Source organism: Oreochromis aureus, linkage group 16 (assembly GCF_013358895.1).
Source record: "Oreochromis aureus strain Israel breed Guangdong linkage group 16, ZZ_aureus, whole genome shotgun sequence".
In the NCBI taxonomy this organism is placed as follows: domain Eukaryota; kingdom Metazoa; phylum Chordata; class Actinopteri; order Cichliformes; family Cichlidae; genus Oreochromis; species Oreochromis aureus.
In genome coordinates, this window is record NC_052957.1 from 28,267,168 (window position 1) to 28,281,226 (window position 14,059).

Genomic DNA, 14,059 nt, shown 5'->3' on the forward strand with positions numbered 1-14,059 from the left:
AGTTATTGAAATGCATTTTAAAACCACTGGCTATCATCTGATTGAGCTTTCGTCTTAGCAGTTAAATGACTGGCTCACCCCACACATATTCTTTGACCAGATGGCTTCACTGCAAAAATGTGCTCTTTAGACATTAGGACAGCAGACTAGCTGATGGTTTCCCAGAATGAGCACAGCATAAAGGGCAAGAAAATGCCACAAATGTCTTGACCACTAGCATCAAATTAATGTGAATGGGGTGTCTGCTACCAAACTGATCATATTTTTCAAAAATGTCACTTAAAAGACCGGATTTTTTTTTCCAGACTACGTCTTGATGTACATGAAAGGTACGAAGAGAACAATATTAGCGACAGGACAAGACAATAGCATTGTCTTTACAAAAACAATCTTCACCTTTAGATGAACCACAGCAGCCTTCATCTAAAGGTGTGGCCCTATAATCAATTCAAAATGCCTACTCAGCCTATCGTGGTTTATTTTGAGAACTTCACTGGCTGTCTACTCGCACAAAACACCGCTTGATTTCTGTATCTTCAGGGTGTACTTGCAGGCATTTCTGACAGCTGTGGTTTGAGAAACAAAGAGCAAAGGAAGGGAAATCAGGATTTATAGGAGACAATATTGAAAGTTAGCGACTGTGTCAGAGTTGTATTTGTGGTGAAGTGAAAAGGCTAAGAAAAGCACTGATTTCTTTCGAGATCCGTTGGCCGGCAGTAACCCCCCCCCCAAAAAAAAAAAAATTATTCTTGGGAGCACAGTAGTGGTGGAGGTTGTGCTGAGCGAGTTTGATGTATTTGCTCCTATTATAGAGGGAGCACTGCTCGGCTGGGCATGAAAGTTGGAGCGGATTGGATGGACAGAGAAGAGGTGGAAAAGAACAGAAAAAGAAAGATGGATGGTTGGATTTAATGTTCACCAGCTCCTTAAACCAAGAAGCTAAATTTGCCTGTTGGCTTTATTAGGAGAGGAGAGAAAATATGAAACAAGGAGACATGAAGATCATTTTTGAGGATTATAGCCCAGGTGATTTGAACTAACATCTATTTTTCATCAATTTTCTGTCCAATGTAGAAAAAAATAACATTAAAAAATTCTTACACTCTCATATACAACACACACAAGCAAGTAAGTACTTACTTCCTGTCCAGAGAGGTAGTAGGCAGCCAGCAATCCTCCTATGAACCGAATGTTGACCTCAAACACTGACACCTCAGCATTCTGGAAAATTAAGGCAGCACAAAAATCATTAAATAAAGCAGCTTGCTACAGGAAATGGCACAGAGTAATCACTAATACCCAAGATCTAAACAGAACAGAGAAAACAGCACTCCCCTATTGGCTCTATTCTCTGGTGACACTGGATACATAACTGTGAACAGTATTAATTTCTGGCTTTGGTGAAGCCCAGTGGTGCTGTATAACAAAACACTATGATCAATGGCTTCTTAATGTTATTGCTGATTTGCATGTCATGCAGCAAAAGATGCAAAATGGAAAGGTACTTTCAGACAGATTAGACAGTAAAATTTGAAAAAGCTGTCCAAGTAAAACAAAAATCTTTGAATCATTAGCACTGAGCAACAAGTCAGTAACCTGCAAGCAGATATGAAGTGGAACGTGTGAGAGCGACAGGAGAGAAAAGACGTCTTGAGGATTAAACACTGAACTAAAGCCTCCACGAGTACACAAAGTGGTTAAGGTGATTTCGCACATTATTTGGGTCTAAAGTTGTTACCATGGTTATTGTTTGCCAATTCAAATTAGTTGGCTGCTCATCCCAATTAATGTGCCTCCAAAGGAAAACCTAATTAAGACTTTCATGTACACACTTGACTGATTTCACTCTGTGCAACGCTTTTACTGCTGGCCTTGCAGCTTCCTTCAAACCACAGCATTCCTCGTATTCTTGGGAAATTGGAATACTGTGACTGACAACATGGTTGATGACACGGCGACTGTGATGCAGAAATGTTATTCACCTGGAACACCTTTTGGTCCCGTACATTCAAATGCTGAGAGCTCCTTGCAATTTACAACATGACCTTGCGCTGATATTTTCACATTAGAAATGAAAACATACCAAAGATGAGAGAACTCTGCCTACACATTTTTTAAAGTGCAGGCTGAATGACCTCTGTTTACAGTAAATGAATAGGAGAAAGAAGCGGAGGAGTGCAGGAACATTGTGTGGCTATAACATGTTAAGCTCAGCCACAGCATGGTTCAAATAAATACATAAAATATCTGTGATTGAGCCTTACTGATTACAGTACTCACAGTTTACAGCGCTCTCTTCTGTAACCTGATGAGGTAACTCTAACCTGGAGTCAGGAGCACATGTGAACAAGAGAACATTCAAAGACTGGTTGTGATGCTCAGCCCTGAACACTCCACTCCACTGGTCAGCACCGGTACTCACATTAGCGCAAACCTGGCCCTGATGTCAGCCTAGCTTCATCTAATCCACTTAATTCATTCAAGAGCCTCTCTCGGCTTCTTGCATTTCCTTCAGTGCAAAGAGCTGTCATAACCTGTCAGATAATGCTGCTGCTGGGAAGTCTTTTCAATAGAGCTATACAGGGAACAGTGAGCCTTCTTGGCATGCCTTCCCCCACAGGCACATTTCCCTAAAGAATGCTTTTCTTATCTACAGAGGCATACAGTGTTACATCTTGCTGTACAATACTGTGGTTCATGTCTGAAAATCTGAGCATCTTTTGAAGGTAAACCCCACAATCTCTATAGTATCTCTTGATCTACGGGCTGTTCGCAGCAGGGTGGATTTTGGCCTCTCAGATATAACAGGTCTGATTTGCTCCTGAAATAGTGAAGCCCTATCATTGTTGAGTCTTTCACTCGAGTATAAGCAAAAAAAAAAAAAGAGAGAGAGAGAATTTAGCAGCCGTAAACTCGATGTTGAGTTAATTTTTGTTTTGCAAGCTGTTTGAATGTGTGTTAAAGTACCAGAGTTGCTTCCTGCCTGAGATCCCATGTGTGGATTAGTGCTGGAAGGGAAAAGTGTTGAATACTGCCTGCATAAACCTATTTTCAACTTGCACATATTTTCTCTCTGCATCCAAAGTTTTCAGACTAAGCCCAACTAAAAAGGTTTTCATTTTTACCGGCACACAATCAGCACTTCACAGACCACACTGAAAAGCAAGACGAGCTACGGGTTTGTGTTAAACCTGATGAAAGGTGGCGACTGGGCTGGCATCCGTCTACAGCATCAGTCAGCCTTTACTTGTTAGCCATTTACAGCTGCAGTTTAGGAGCACTGACCCCAATGAAAAGCAGGAATAAAATGACCCTGATTTAAACAAAAACAAAAACAAAACAAAACAAAAAAGCCTGAGGTGGGCACAGACAGGGAAGTGGGAGTTACACAGGTTGTGCAGTGAGGCATGAGAGCGACACAGGAATATACAGTTGGACTGAAATCATTTATTTTGTCATGGAGCTACTAAACAGGACACCAGGGTCACTTCATTATATGATCTTCTATTTTAACGCTCTTAACAACACTCACCCCCCCACTGTTTCTAACATTTTTCTATTTATATCCAACATGTATCAGTATAAACAGATCTGTCAGCATTTATTTTTTGTGCCATTTTCTGTTATTGATAATGAGGGTTTGTTTTAAATGAGTCTTGAATATTCTTGATAAACAAATATATTTTAACCAGCTCTATGCTTTAAAGAAATGTAGAGAAGGCAGTGACAGATTTGCTATTTGTGACAGCTCCACGTGCCCCCCCTTGTTCTTACCTAAAGTAATTGTACAATTGACTCAAAGGCTATTTCATGAGCAGGTGTTGGCAATTCTTTTGTTACGTCATTATTAGGGGTGGGTTTTAATAATCGATTCATCGATTAAAATCGATTCTGGCTTGGATAACGTGAAATCGATTCATTAAAATCCTGAATCGATTTTTTAATATAAATTTATTTTGCCCGAAATGCCAGAATCTCAGGTGAAACCTCACAAAATTTCAACCACCACCAAACAGCTAAGACAGTAAATGAGAGCAGGTACACGGATTCTGCACAAGGATGTAAACACACAGCGCGGACCCGCGGATCAGAATCAGTGAGATGTCGCCTTTCTCACCCGACGGGCGCTGCCGCTTTAAGCGGCTGCGTGCGCTCCCGCGGACGGCAATCACTTTCTGGCAGACAATCACTTTTTGGCACAACAACTGCACGGACACGGTCGGGGCTGAAAGCCGACAGCTCGCTGATTCTGATCTGTCGGCAGGTCCGCGCTTTGTGTTCACGCCCTTTTTGCGCTGATTCTAAAGCTGTTAGTTTGATCTCTCTCCAAACAATATTGACTGAACCAGCAGCAAAAGAAGATCCAAACTACGCTTCACGTAAACATCGTCATGAAATCACTCTGACTTTACTGTTTTGCTTCCACCATGATAAAAATCACACTTCATGCACAGCTCTCTCTCTCTCTCTCTCTCTCTACTTCAAGAACAGTTTCCCGTCTAAAATCTGTTTTCTGCATTATTCACTTGCTTGTTACAACAAGTCTACTGTTGTTTACAGCGCTGTCGCCGCTGTTTTTTTTTTTTTTTACATTCTTCCGAAAAGAAAACCTAATTTCTGCCGTTCAATACTGAACAAATTTAAACTTTTTAAAATTATGCAAAATGCAAAACGCTTAGCCGTGTCTATAATAAAACCACTGTAACGTCAGAGGTAACGTTCATATGCTGATTAATGGTTTTCTTTTGTTTTTGATGTACTGCAGAATATTTTTATAAAATTCCAGGCCAGGAAAACCACCTTCATGTTTTTCTGTGTTTTATCTTCAGCTACTTTGACACAAAGGCATCTGCTGTGACACTTACACCTTTGATAAAGTCTTGCGGGTGTCAGCTTCCTTTTTATAGATACAAAAATATGTAAATGTACTGATCTGAATTATAATATTTCTGACTGTCAAAATTTCCCAGATTCAAATCGAATTGAATCGAATCGAATTGAATCGAATCGACTCGACTTGAATCGTGGATCGAATCGATTTGGGACCTTGTGAATCGGAAACGAATCGATTCTAGAAATCAGTGACAATACCGAGCCCTAGTCATTATCAATCAAGCAGATAAATGGCTAGAGTTTATTTGACTTGGTTTTATTTTGCTGTGGACAGACAACATGCAGTCAAATTAGCTCTCCATGCAGGTGAAACAAGCCATCCTTAAGCTGTGAAAACAGAAAAAAAACCCATCTGAGAAACTGGTACCTCCTGAGAAAGAACTCAGGATGTACCAAGAACACAAAAAGACCTGGACGTCCACAGAAGACAACAGAAGTGGATGATCGCAGAATCATTTCCATGGTGATGAGAAACCCCTCAACAACAGCCAAGCAAGTGAACAACACTCTCCAGGAGGTAGGCGTATCAATATCCAAGTCTACCATAAACAAAAGACTGCATGAAAGTAAATACAGAGGATTCACTGCAAGGTGCAAGCCACTGATAAGCCTCAAGAATAGAAAGGTTAGATTGGACTTTCTAATCAAAAAAATAAATAAAAATCTCAAAAAGCCAGCAAAGTTCTGGAGAAAACATTCTTTGGAAAGATAAAACCTAGATCAACCTATGGAAAAGGTGCAGAACAGCTCATGATCCAAAGCGTACCACATCATCTATAAAACACAGTGGAAGCAGTGTGATGGCTTGGGCGTGCATGGCTGCCAGTGGCACTGGGACGCTAGTATTTATTGATGATGTGACACAGGACAGAAGGAGTCGAATGAAATCTGAGGTGGTCAGAGACGTACTGTCAGCTCAAATCCAGCTAAATGCAGTCAAACTGATTGGGCAGTGTTTCATAATACAGATACATAATATAGCATGCATTTCGCTTGTTGAAGACTAAACCCATTGCCAGCAAAAGGTTTTCAACCGAGTATTAGAAATGAAGATTTTATTTTTAGTTACTGAATTTGTCCAATTACATTTGAGCCCCTGAATTAAAGGGATTGTAGTAAAATGCTTTAGTTCATCACATTTTTATGCAATCTTTTTCAACCTACTCAAAGCCTGCACTTCAACCGCATTGAAGTTATTTCATTTAAAATTCATTGTGGTAATGTATGGAATCAAAATTAGAAAAAAGTTGTCTCTGTCCAAATATTTATGGGCCTAACTGTACATTAAAGCGTATAGGCATGTGTGCCCACATGTGTCAATATGGGAATTATTAAACCCTTTATAATCAACAGTGGCTTCAACTCTGTAAATGCACCATAAATATGCTACACGTGTTGGTGTCACGTTCTCAGTATTGTCTGCTGTCTACTCTGTTCTGTACACTGAAAGCAAAGAAATAGCTGGAGCCCAGTTCACACATGTCAATAAACCTGATTCTGAAAGGTTCTGTTTTAGCTGGATTTTAATCATTATATTAACAATAAAAGGTAAGAGAGACAGGTTAATGTTTCACACCTCCATGAATGTATATTTGTAGACTGTCGATTTTAACATCTCTCCCAAACCTAATTGCTGTTTATTCCCAGAGCTTTATATGATGTTAAAACATCCCTGGTGTAAGATTCTTGGATGAAACAACATATTTGAAAACATTATGTTTTAAAAGCTCAACAATAAAATTTTACAATGTATTTTTAAAAAAAAAATCAATTTACAAAAAAATATCCATATTAAAACCTGGAATCTCAACAGCTGGTGAGAATGCATCTTTTTGTTTGTTTGTTTGTTTCATTCACAGTATGTGATTTCACTGAAGTATTCCAACAAATCTGATGACAGACCTTCAAATTTGATAAAACATGTCATCCAGACGATTCAGCTAAAATATTAACGTCTGTCATTGGAAATGACACGAGAGCAGCCAACACAGTAAGTCACTGCTTTCACCTTCAGTAAAAAGGCTTCTAGAAGAAGGAAAACTGATGGGAGAAGATGTGTCTAATCATGCCAAACATGACAGCTTAAAGTGAGCAGGACCACAAAAGCTCAGCAATGGTATAAAAATTTTAACAGCAGAGTGGCCTTTTCTACCTTGTCAAAGACTGTGAAACATCACTCTGCATTTCTTATTGCCAGAAACATCATATAAAACTGCTAGGAAAAAAATCTGAATAAAGAACTCTGCATAAATGAATCCAGGAAATCAGACTGGGCTCAAACACAACAGCTAGAATTAATCAGTATTTCTATCTCCTTGCTGCATGGGATCAGATCAAATCCTCATTTTGATTGGGGTTATTAATGCATTAATAACCCCAAAGTCTATTAGTTTGCTGGGTGTTTGGGCCTAGCATGGATGCAGTCCGCATGCCGACACATCCATCATCTGAGGGCAAGCTGCAATGCAGGGGTCTAACCAGGACACTAGAGAGTCCAACAATGACTCACTGCTTGGCTCAAACTGACATGGCAGCTATTTAATCATTCATTAGTGGTAAAGCTGGAGCTGGAGGATGTGTTGGTGGCAAGTGGGTGGCTGAATTGAGAGGTAGATGAGTGCAGGTGTAACATATGCAATAAAAATGTGCATAAATTTGCTAAAAGCACACAAGAACCACACAGTTACTTTTAAGCAATAAAAAGCTTAAAACACACACACACACACACACACACACACACACACACACACACACACACAAAAAAAGACCAATTTACTATGTTTATGTAAGATGAAGACAAGGGAAATAATATCACGACTCCGCAATCACATATTTCAAAAATACTTGTTATTTTCTCATGTATGGTACGCAGTCCAAAACAGCTTACAGCACAATTCAGCTGGAGTTTTTGATAACTTCGATCTTATTTTCATTGCTTAGGCCAATGACTTTATTGCTCCCTAAACTAACTGGGTTCTAGGAACGGGGCAACATGGTACAAAGATCAAAGGTCATTCAACTTTAGAAACAAAATGGTAAATTACACTCTACATATTTCTAAAAGACTAAAGATTACAGTTAGAACTGAACCATCCACTAGTTTTGATGCCACAGGCTCATGTTCCTGTGTATTGTTGCATGATGCACTGAACTCTTCTCCCCCGCATATCAAACTAAACTAAGAAAAAATGGAAGACAACATATCTTTGGATGAATTTGGAGTTGCATGAACTACCTTAATGAATGCTATGGAATGATGAATAGCAACTATTCTTAGTACAGTGGCTATAAAGGGTGTACACATACCTCTTTAAATACCAGGTTTTAGTGAGGTTAAAAAAATGAGACCACAATAACTGACTGACAATGATTTCAAAACAATTCAATTATTTCAACAAACAAATCTGTTAGATGATTTTTTTTAAACAATCAGCTTTTTGCATAAGTTGGCACACCTTTAAACTAATACGTTGTTGAAGCGGCAGACAGCGTTCTGTCTTCTTGGGTACCTGCTATCAATTAAAGAGACTCTGATTAACCCCAAATAAAGTTCAGCGGTCCTAGCAGGACCTTCCTGACATTTACTTAGTTGCCTGCTGCATCAAAAGCTGTGGTTCACAGACAGCTTACAAAGCATCAAAGAGATCTCACTGTTGAAAGGTATCAGTCAGAAGAAGGGTACCAAAGTTTCCACAGCACTGAATATACCAGGAACACAGTGAAGACAGTCATCAAAAAGTGACACCGCAAAGAACTCGACGTCCCCCAAAAACTGATGAAAAGACAAGGTGAAAACTAGCTAGGGAGCCTACCAGAGGACTAGAGTAACACTAAAGGAGCTGCAGGAATTTCTGGAACGTACCAGTTGTGTACTATCTAACAACAATCTCAATATGTATTTTCAATTTCTCTGGACTATGGGGTAGGATTGCAAGACGGAAGCCTTTCTTGCAAAGAAAAGCATCCAAACCCAAGTATAATTTGCAAAAGAAAAAACAAACAAACCCCAAACCCCCAAAACAAACAAACATGAGCATAAATTCTCCCAAAAACATGAAGGAAAATGTGTGAGACTGAACTTTTTGGCCACAATTGCAAAAGGTACTTTTGTGCAAAAACAACACTTTTTTTGTTGCATAACCAAAAAACACCATACCCACAATCAAGCATGGTGGTGGCATTCTTACACTTTCAGGATGCTCTTCTTCAGCTGGAACTGGGGCTTTAGTCCCATATAATCCCCTCCTTAAGTGGATGAGATTATACCAGTCAAATACCAATCAAATAGCAAAAGTGCCAGAATGCTGCAGATGAAGAGGACTTATATCGTCCAACAGGACAATGGCGCCGAGTACACATCCAAATCAGGATCAGACCTAAATCCAATAGAGAAATCTGTGGACTGACCTGCACAGGACTGTGCACAAGAGATGCCCTCTCTATCTGACAGATTTGGAGTGCTTCTGCGAGGAAGAGTGGCCAAATATTGCCAAGCCAATAAATACTGTGTACACACACACACCTATCCAAGAAGACTGAATGCTGTGATTAAACCAAAAGGTGCCTCAATTAAATATTGGTTTAAGGACGTGCACACGTCTACAAGTAGCTTACAGTACTTTTTTGTTTTTACTTTTTGCCCAACAGATGTGTTTGTGTTTTTACTTGAAAAATGCAGGTTATCATTAAAAGTAGGAAAAACTTTAAAATGATTTATTGTGCTCTCATTTTTTAACATCACAAAACCTGCTACTTTAACAGCACTATATCCACCGTACAGGACCATTTATATGTATTTTCATGTCACCACAACAGCATCAATATAATACGGTACTACTTTCATTATACTCCATCTCATTTGCATGCTTAGCTCAACCTTAATTTAGGCTTAATTCAAAGTTGACCCTGAAATACAAAAACAGTTTCACTCTGAAGGCTCAAGTTCCTCCAATAATGATGGTGCACACACAGAAGCAGCTAAGCTCAATATAATATTGGGCAACTTGCACTCCTATATGCACCAGAAAGTGATTAAACTCGACTAAGAGTGATGTATTTAATCTCCCAAATGGAAATGCAGACTATGGCCTGGTTCCAGCCTCAGTGCTCTGACTGGGGAGGCTGGGTACAGCTGCACTCTTTAGGTTGAACAAATCTTTGATATTCACAAGGGCCAAGTTTAATAACACTTTTGCTGCCAATTATACTGCCAGGCCACTGCAGGCTTGAAGAAAAATATGGCTCACTCCAAGCTGGGCTATTACCTGTTTTGTAAAAGGCCCGTGCAAAAGCCAGAGTAATGCCATGACCATATTTCTAAGGTTTAGCCTAAGCTAGCTAAACCTTTCCTGAATGTTATAGTATAGCTGGAAGCTTATGCCTGAATCCCTTGCCTAATGCACACAGGTATAAGGCTATTAATGAAAACACAGCGACACGCCTCCCTCCTCCTCTCACTTGTTAACAGCAGCTTCAAATCTCATCCTCTCTCTTCTTCCCCTCCCTCTAATCTCCACTCTCCTCACCCTCCTAAGTAACCAGAGGGCTCTCCTCTCCTGCCTGATTTTTATTACTTAACACAAGCATATTCGCAATTTTGTTTCCTCACGCTCTTATCTCCATGTCACTGTCATTGCATTTGTTTTACATTTCATAATTCTCCATCTTTTTCATAAGGCACAAATCTCATACTCATGCTGCTAAGGGAACTTTTATTACATTAGCTGCTCCAGTGGGTATTTTGGATATCACTGTGCTGGAGAAGACACTGCTACTTTTATTTAATGAAACCAAATGGGACAATTGTAAGATGACTGTGCCAATTTTCATCTCTTTCTGTATCCTCTTACTGTTTTCTCAGGGTTAAAAACTATGAAATCTTCCATCCTATCTCTCTCTCTTTTCCTCTATCCTTTTCACTTCATAAATATCCACCCTTCTTATTCCTGTATTTCTGCCTAATCATATAGACATGATGCCCATATTTAATCATTCATACTTCTATCACGTACCTGCCATGTCGACTGCTGATGAATGTCTCTAAATCCTCTTGAAAAAGCTTTATATAAACGAGTTTCCCTCATAGACTGTTAATAACTTGTACCACGTAGTTCCATTAAATATGGTCCAAAAGGCAACAACAGCACAGTGAACAGGCCCAGTTCAGTCATTTAATTTAGCAGAGGTGAGGCCAAGTGACTCTCAACCCAACCTCTATCCAACTACTATCCAAAGAGCTTGAAACAGTTTGTTTTGTACGGCTCTGATGCAACCCCAAACGGATTTGTTTTTACTACTACAGAGCCACTACTATATCTTTATGTATAATTGTCTTTTCTCCCCATCTTTTCTTTTCTTAACCTTTATTTTTTCCTCCTTCCCTTGCCCATCTATTTTACCCATATTGCAGCCATTTTGTTCTCCCCTCTAATCTTCCTCCTTCCATTCAACTAAACTGTGACTGATCTTCACCAGTTTCGGTTTCTCTCTCTGAGTTGCGTTTCTCCTAACCCAATTTCACCCATGTCCTCCATGCAATCTAAGCCTTTCTCCTCTCACTCTCTCCATTCCTCTTTTCTCTGCAGAACCACAGTGATCCCGAGGTTAATTAGCCCTCCAAGTGTCAGGCTGTTAGATCCCCTCTACCTACCTGCTAGGTGTCCTGTGATTGGCTCAGTAGGGGTACTAACAAGCTTGGGCACCAGAGTTTGGTGCCGGTATAAAGACAGGAATAAAAAGAGAGGAGGAGTGAATGAATGTGGACAGAATAACTGAATTGAATTTAGGGAAAACTGATTAGAAGAACCAAGACTAAATGTAGAGTCACATTATTTAGAAATACAGAGACACTTTTAAAGGCTGAGAATGCACCGAGGAGCGAGTGAGTAGTGAAAGATGGGGAATGAGTGACCTGCTTTGGCTCAGGAGGTAGAGCGGCTCATCTACTAATCGGAAGGTTGGTCAATTCCTGCTTCAGGCTGCATGCCAAATATCTTCGGCAAGATACTAACTCCTAAATTGTTTTCCAACTTCGGGGGTTATGTACGAATGTTAGATAGTAAACACTTAGGTATTTTTTTCTATGCTTTTCCTACCTATGTCAGTGTGTGTAAATGGGTGAATGAGGCGAGTTGTATGAAGCACACTTAAGAGTAGAAAATGCTAATAATGGAGTATATAGGAATATGCGAGCAGTAGGGCTGCAACAATTCATCGCGTAATTTGAATAATTCAATTACAAAATAATTCTCAACACAAATTCTTTGCTTCGATGCTTCCTTTAACACATGGCTCCGTAGCGTGCCGCTGTCACCATGGGAAGGCGAGGCAGCTTTGCAACTAAAAACAGACCTGCAATATAAACGTATTTAGGAGCAGCGTGACAATAAAACTTTGACATTAAGGACACACACACTGATAACACAACAGCAGAGATGATGATGATGGTGTCAAAGTTTAACGTGGAGCCGGAGTCTGTTTACACACCATGAAGAGCAAAGCGGCAGCGGCGGCGCCATCACTGAGACTGAGTGAAAGAAAACAGTGTCCTAAACAGCAGCACTGTTCCTGTGATCACCATTGAAGGTCAATTTATATACTTTAGATTCCATGTATATCTTATTTTATTTTGACTTTGGCTGTACTTGAGATTCTTTATGTATTTTTGCATTTAAGAAAATATTTTCTGTAAAAAATGTAATTTGATTGTATTTATGTGCCATTTTGAAGGGTTAACTTGTTTTCTTTTTGGGGTTTTTTGACAGCTGTTTGCACTAAAAAATTGCAATTTCTAAAAATGGAAACCAACGAGTAGTTGGTTAGTAGGTAGGTTGCCGGTTCGAGCCCCGGCTTGGACAGTCTCGGTCGTTGTGTCCTTGGGCAAGACACTTCACCCGTTGCCTACTGGTGGTGGTCAGAGGGCCCGGTGGTGCCAGTGTCCGGCAGCCTCGCCTCTGTCAGTGGCTACAATGTAGCTTGCCATCACCAGTGTGTGAATGGGTGGATGACTGGTTGTGTAAAGCGCTATACAAATACAGGCCATTTACCATTTAGTTCATTTTGAAAAACCTGTGTCTTCATTAATAAGATAAAAGCATTCCTTATCCGATTACTCGATTAATGGATGGAATTATCGATAGATTACTTAATTACTAAAATAATCGACAGCTGCAGCCCTAGCAAGCAGCACAGTAGAAAAACATTAAAGGAGGTGATTGACATCTGAAAGGAAGGAAAGAAAAGCTGGTGATGGGAGAGGAGGACTGAAGCAGAGGAAATAAATGAGGGGAGCTGCTGAACTGATGGACAAGACATGGAAATGAGAAACACTTAACGGAAAAGGCTGTGAGAGGAAGGGAGAAGAAAATGGATAGAGAGGACAAAGTCACGATTGTGACTGCAAAACACAGCCTGAATGAAGCAATGTTTGAAATCATTATTACTATAATGTTCGATATCAGGATAAATACTGAAAATATTCTCTAGTCTAATAGTTTCCAACAGCAACATGGGAGTGATACAATCTAGATGAGTTAATTGGTGACAATCCACTGCCAACATTCACAGGGATTTTGAGTAATGTTTGCATATTATTTATGGTCTAATAGTGCTGATGGGCTGATGAAAAATAATGTCAAGAAAGCATGCATCAGATCAGCTCATTAATCAGTCAAGGCTCTATCAAAATGATTGGGCAGATTAGGCATATTACTATTTTGGACTCTTCAAGTCGTTCTTCTATTTTTCCTCTTCAGGTAACAAACTACAAACTCTTCAATCCTAAAGTGTGGCTCAATGAGCACTCCGGTGACATTTATTTAAGTGCAAGTCATCTCTTATGACAGCAGCGCATTCTTAAGAGCGTTATGTGGACAAGCTGGAGACCATCATTAAGATATTAATGGAAGGCTTAATTATACCCAAGTGTTCTTGGGTATTTTATGTGTAGAGAGGGAAGGTGGGTACGCACCACACTGAAGTCCAGATTCTGTTCAATCCACTCCTGGCCATCCTTGAACTCCTCGTGCAGACCCATGATGTACAGAGTATCTACTGCATCCACGATGGTTGCCCCCAGTTGAGAACTACCTGTACAACACACAAGATCAAACAATTGAAATTCTTCTCTCCAGTTATTGCTCATATGAATATTTATTTATGCAATTAA

At 39.8% G+C, this 14,059-nt stretch overlaps 1 protein-coding gene across 5 annotated transcripts in view; it reads right to left on the bottom strand.

Moving 5' to 3' along the window:
• The window catches only part of man1a2 (mannosidase, alpha, class 1A, member 2), a 146,494-nt gene that overhangs the window by 67,476 nt on the left and 64,959 nt on the right, over positions 1 to 14,059 (bottom strand). For all 5 annotated transcript variants that reach the window (XM_039599971.1, XM_039599968.1, XM_039599969.1 and 2 more), the window contains 2 exons: positions 13,862 to 13,980; positions 1,141 to 1,221 (listed from right to left, as the gene is read on the bottom strand). In XM_039599971.1, coding sequence (XP_039455905.1) covers positions 1,141 to 1,221; positions 13,862 to 13,980 — 200 coding nt within the window. The remainder of the gene's footprint in view (positions 1 to 1,140; positions 1,222 to 13,861; positions 13,981 to 14,059) is intronic.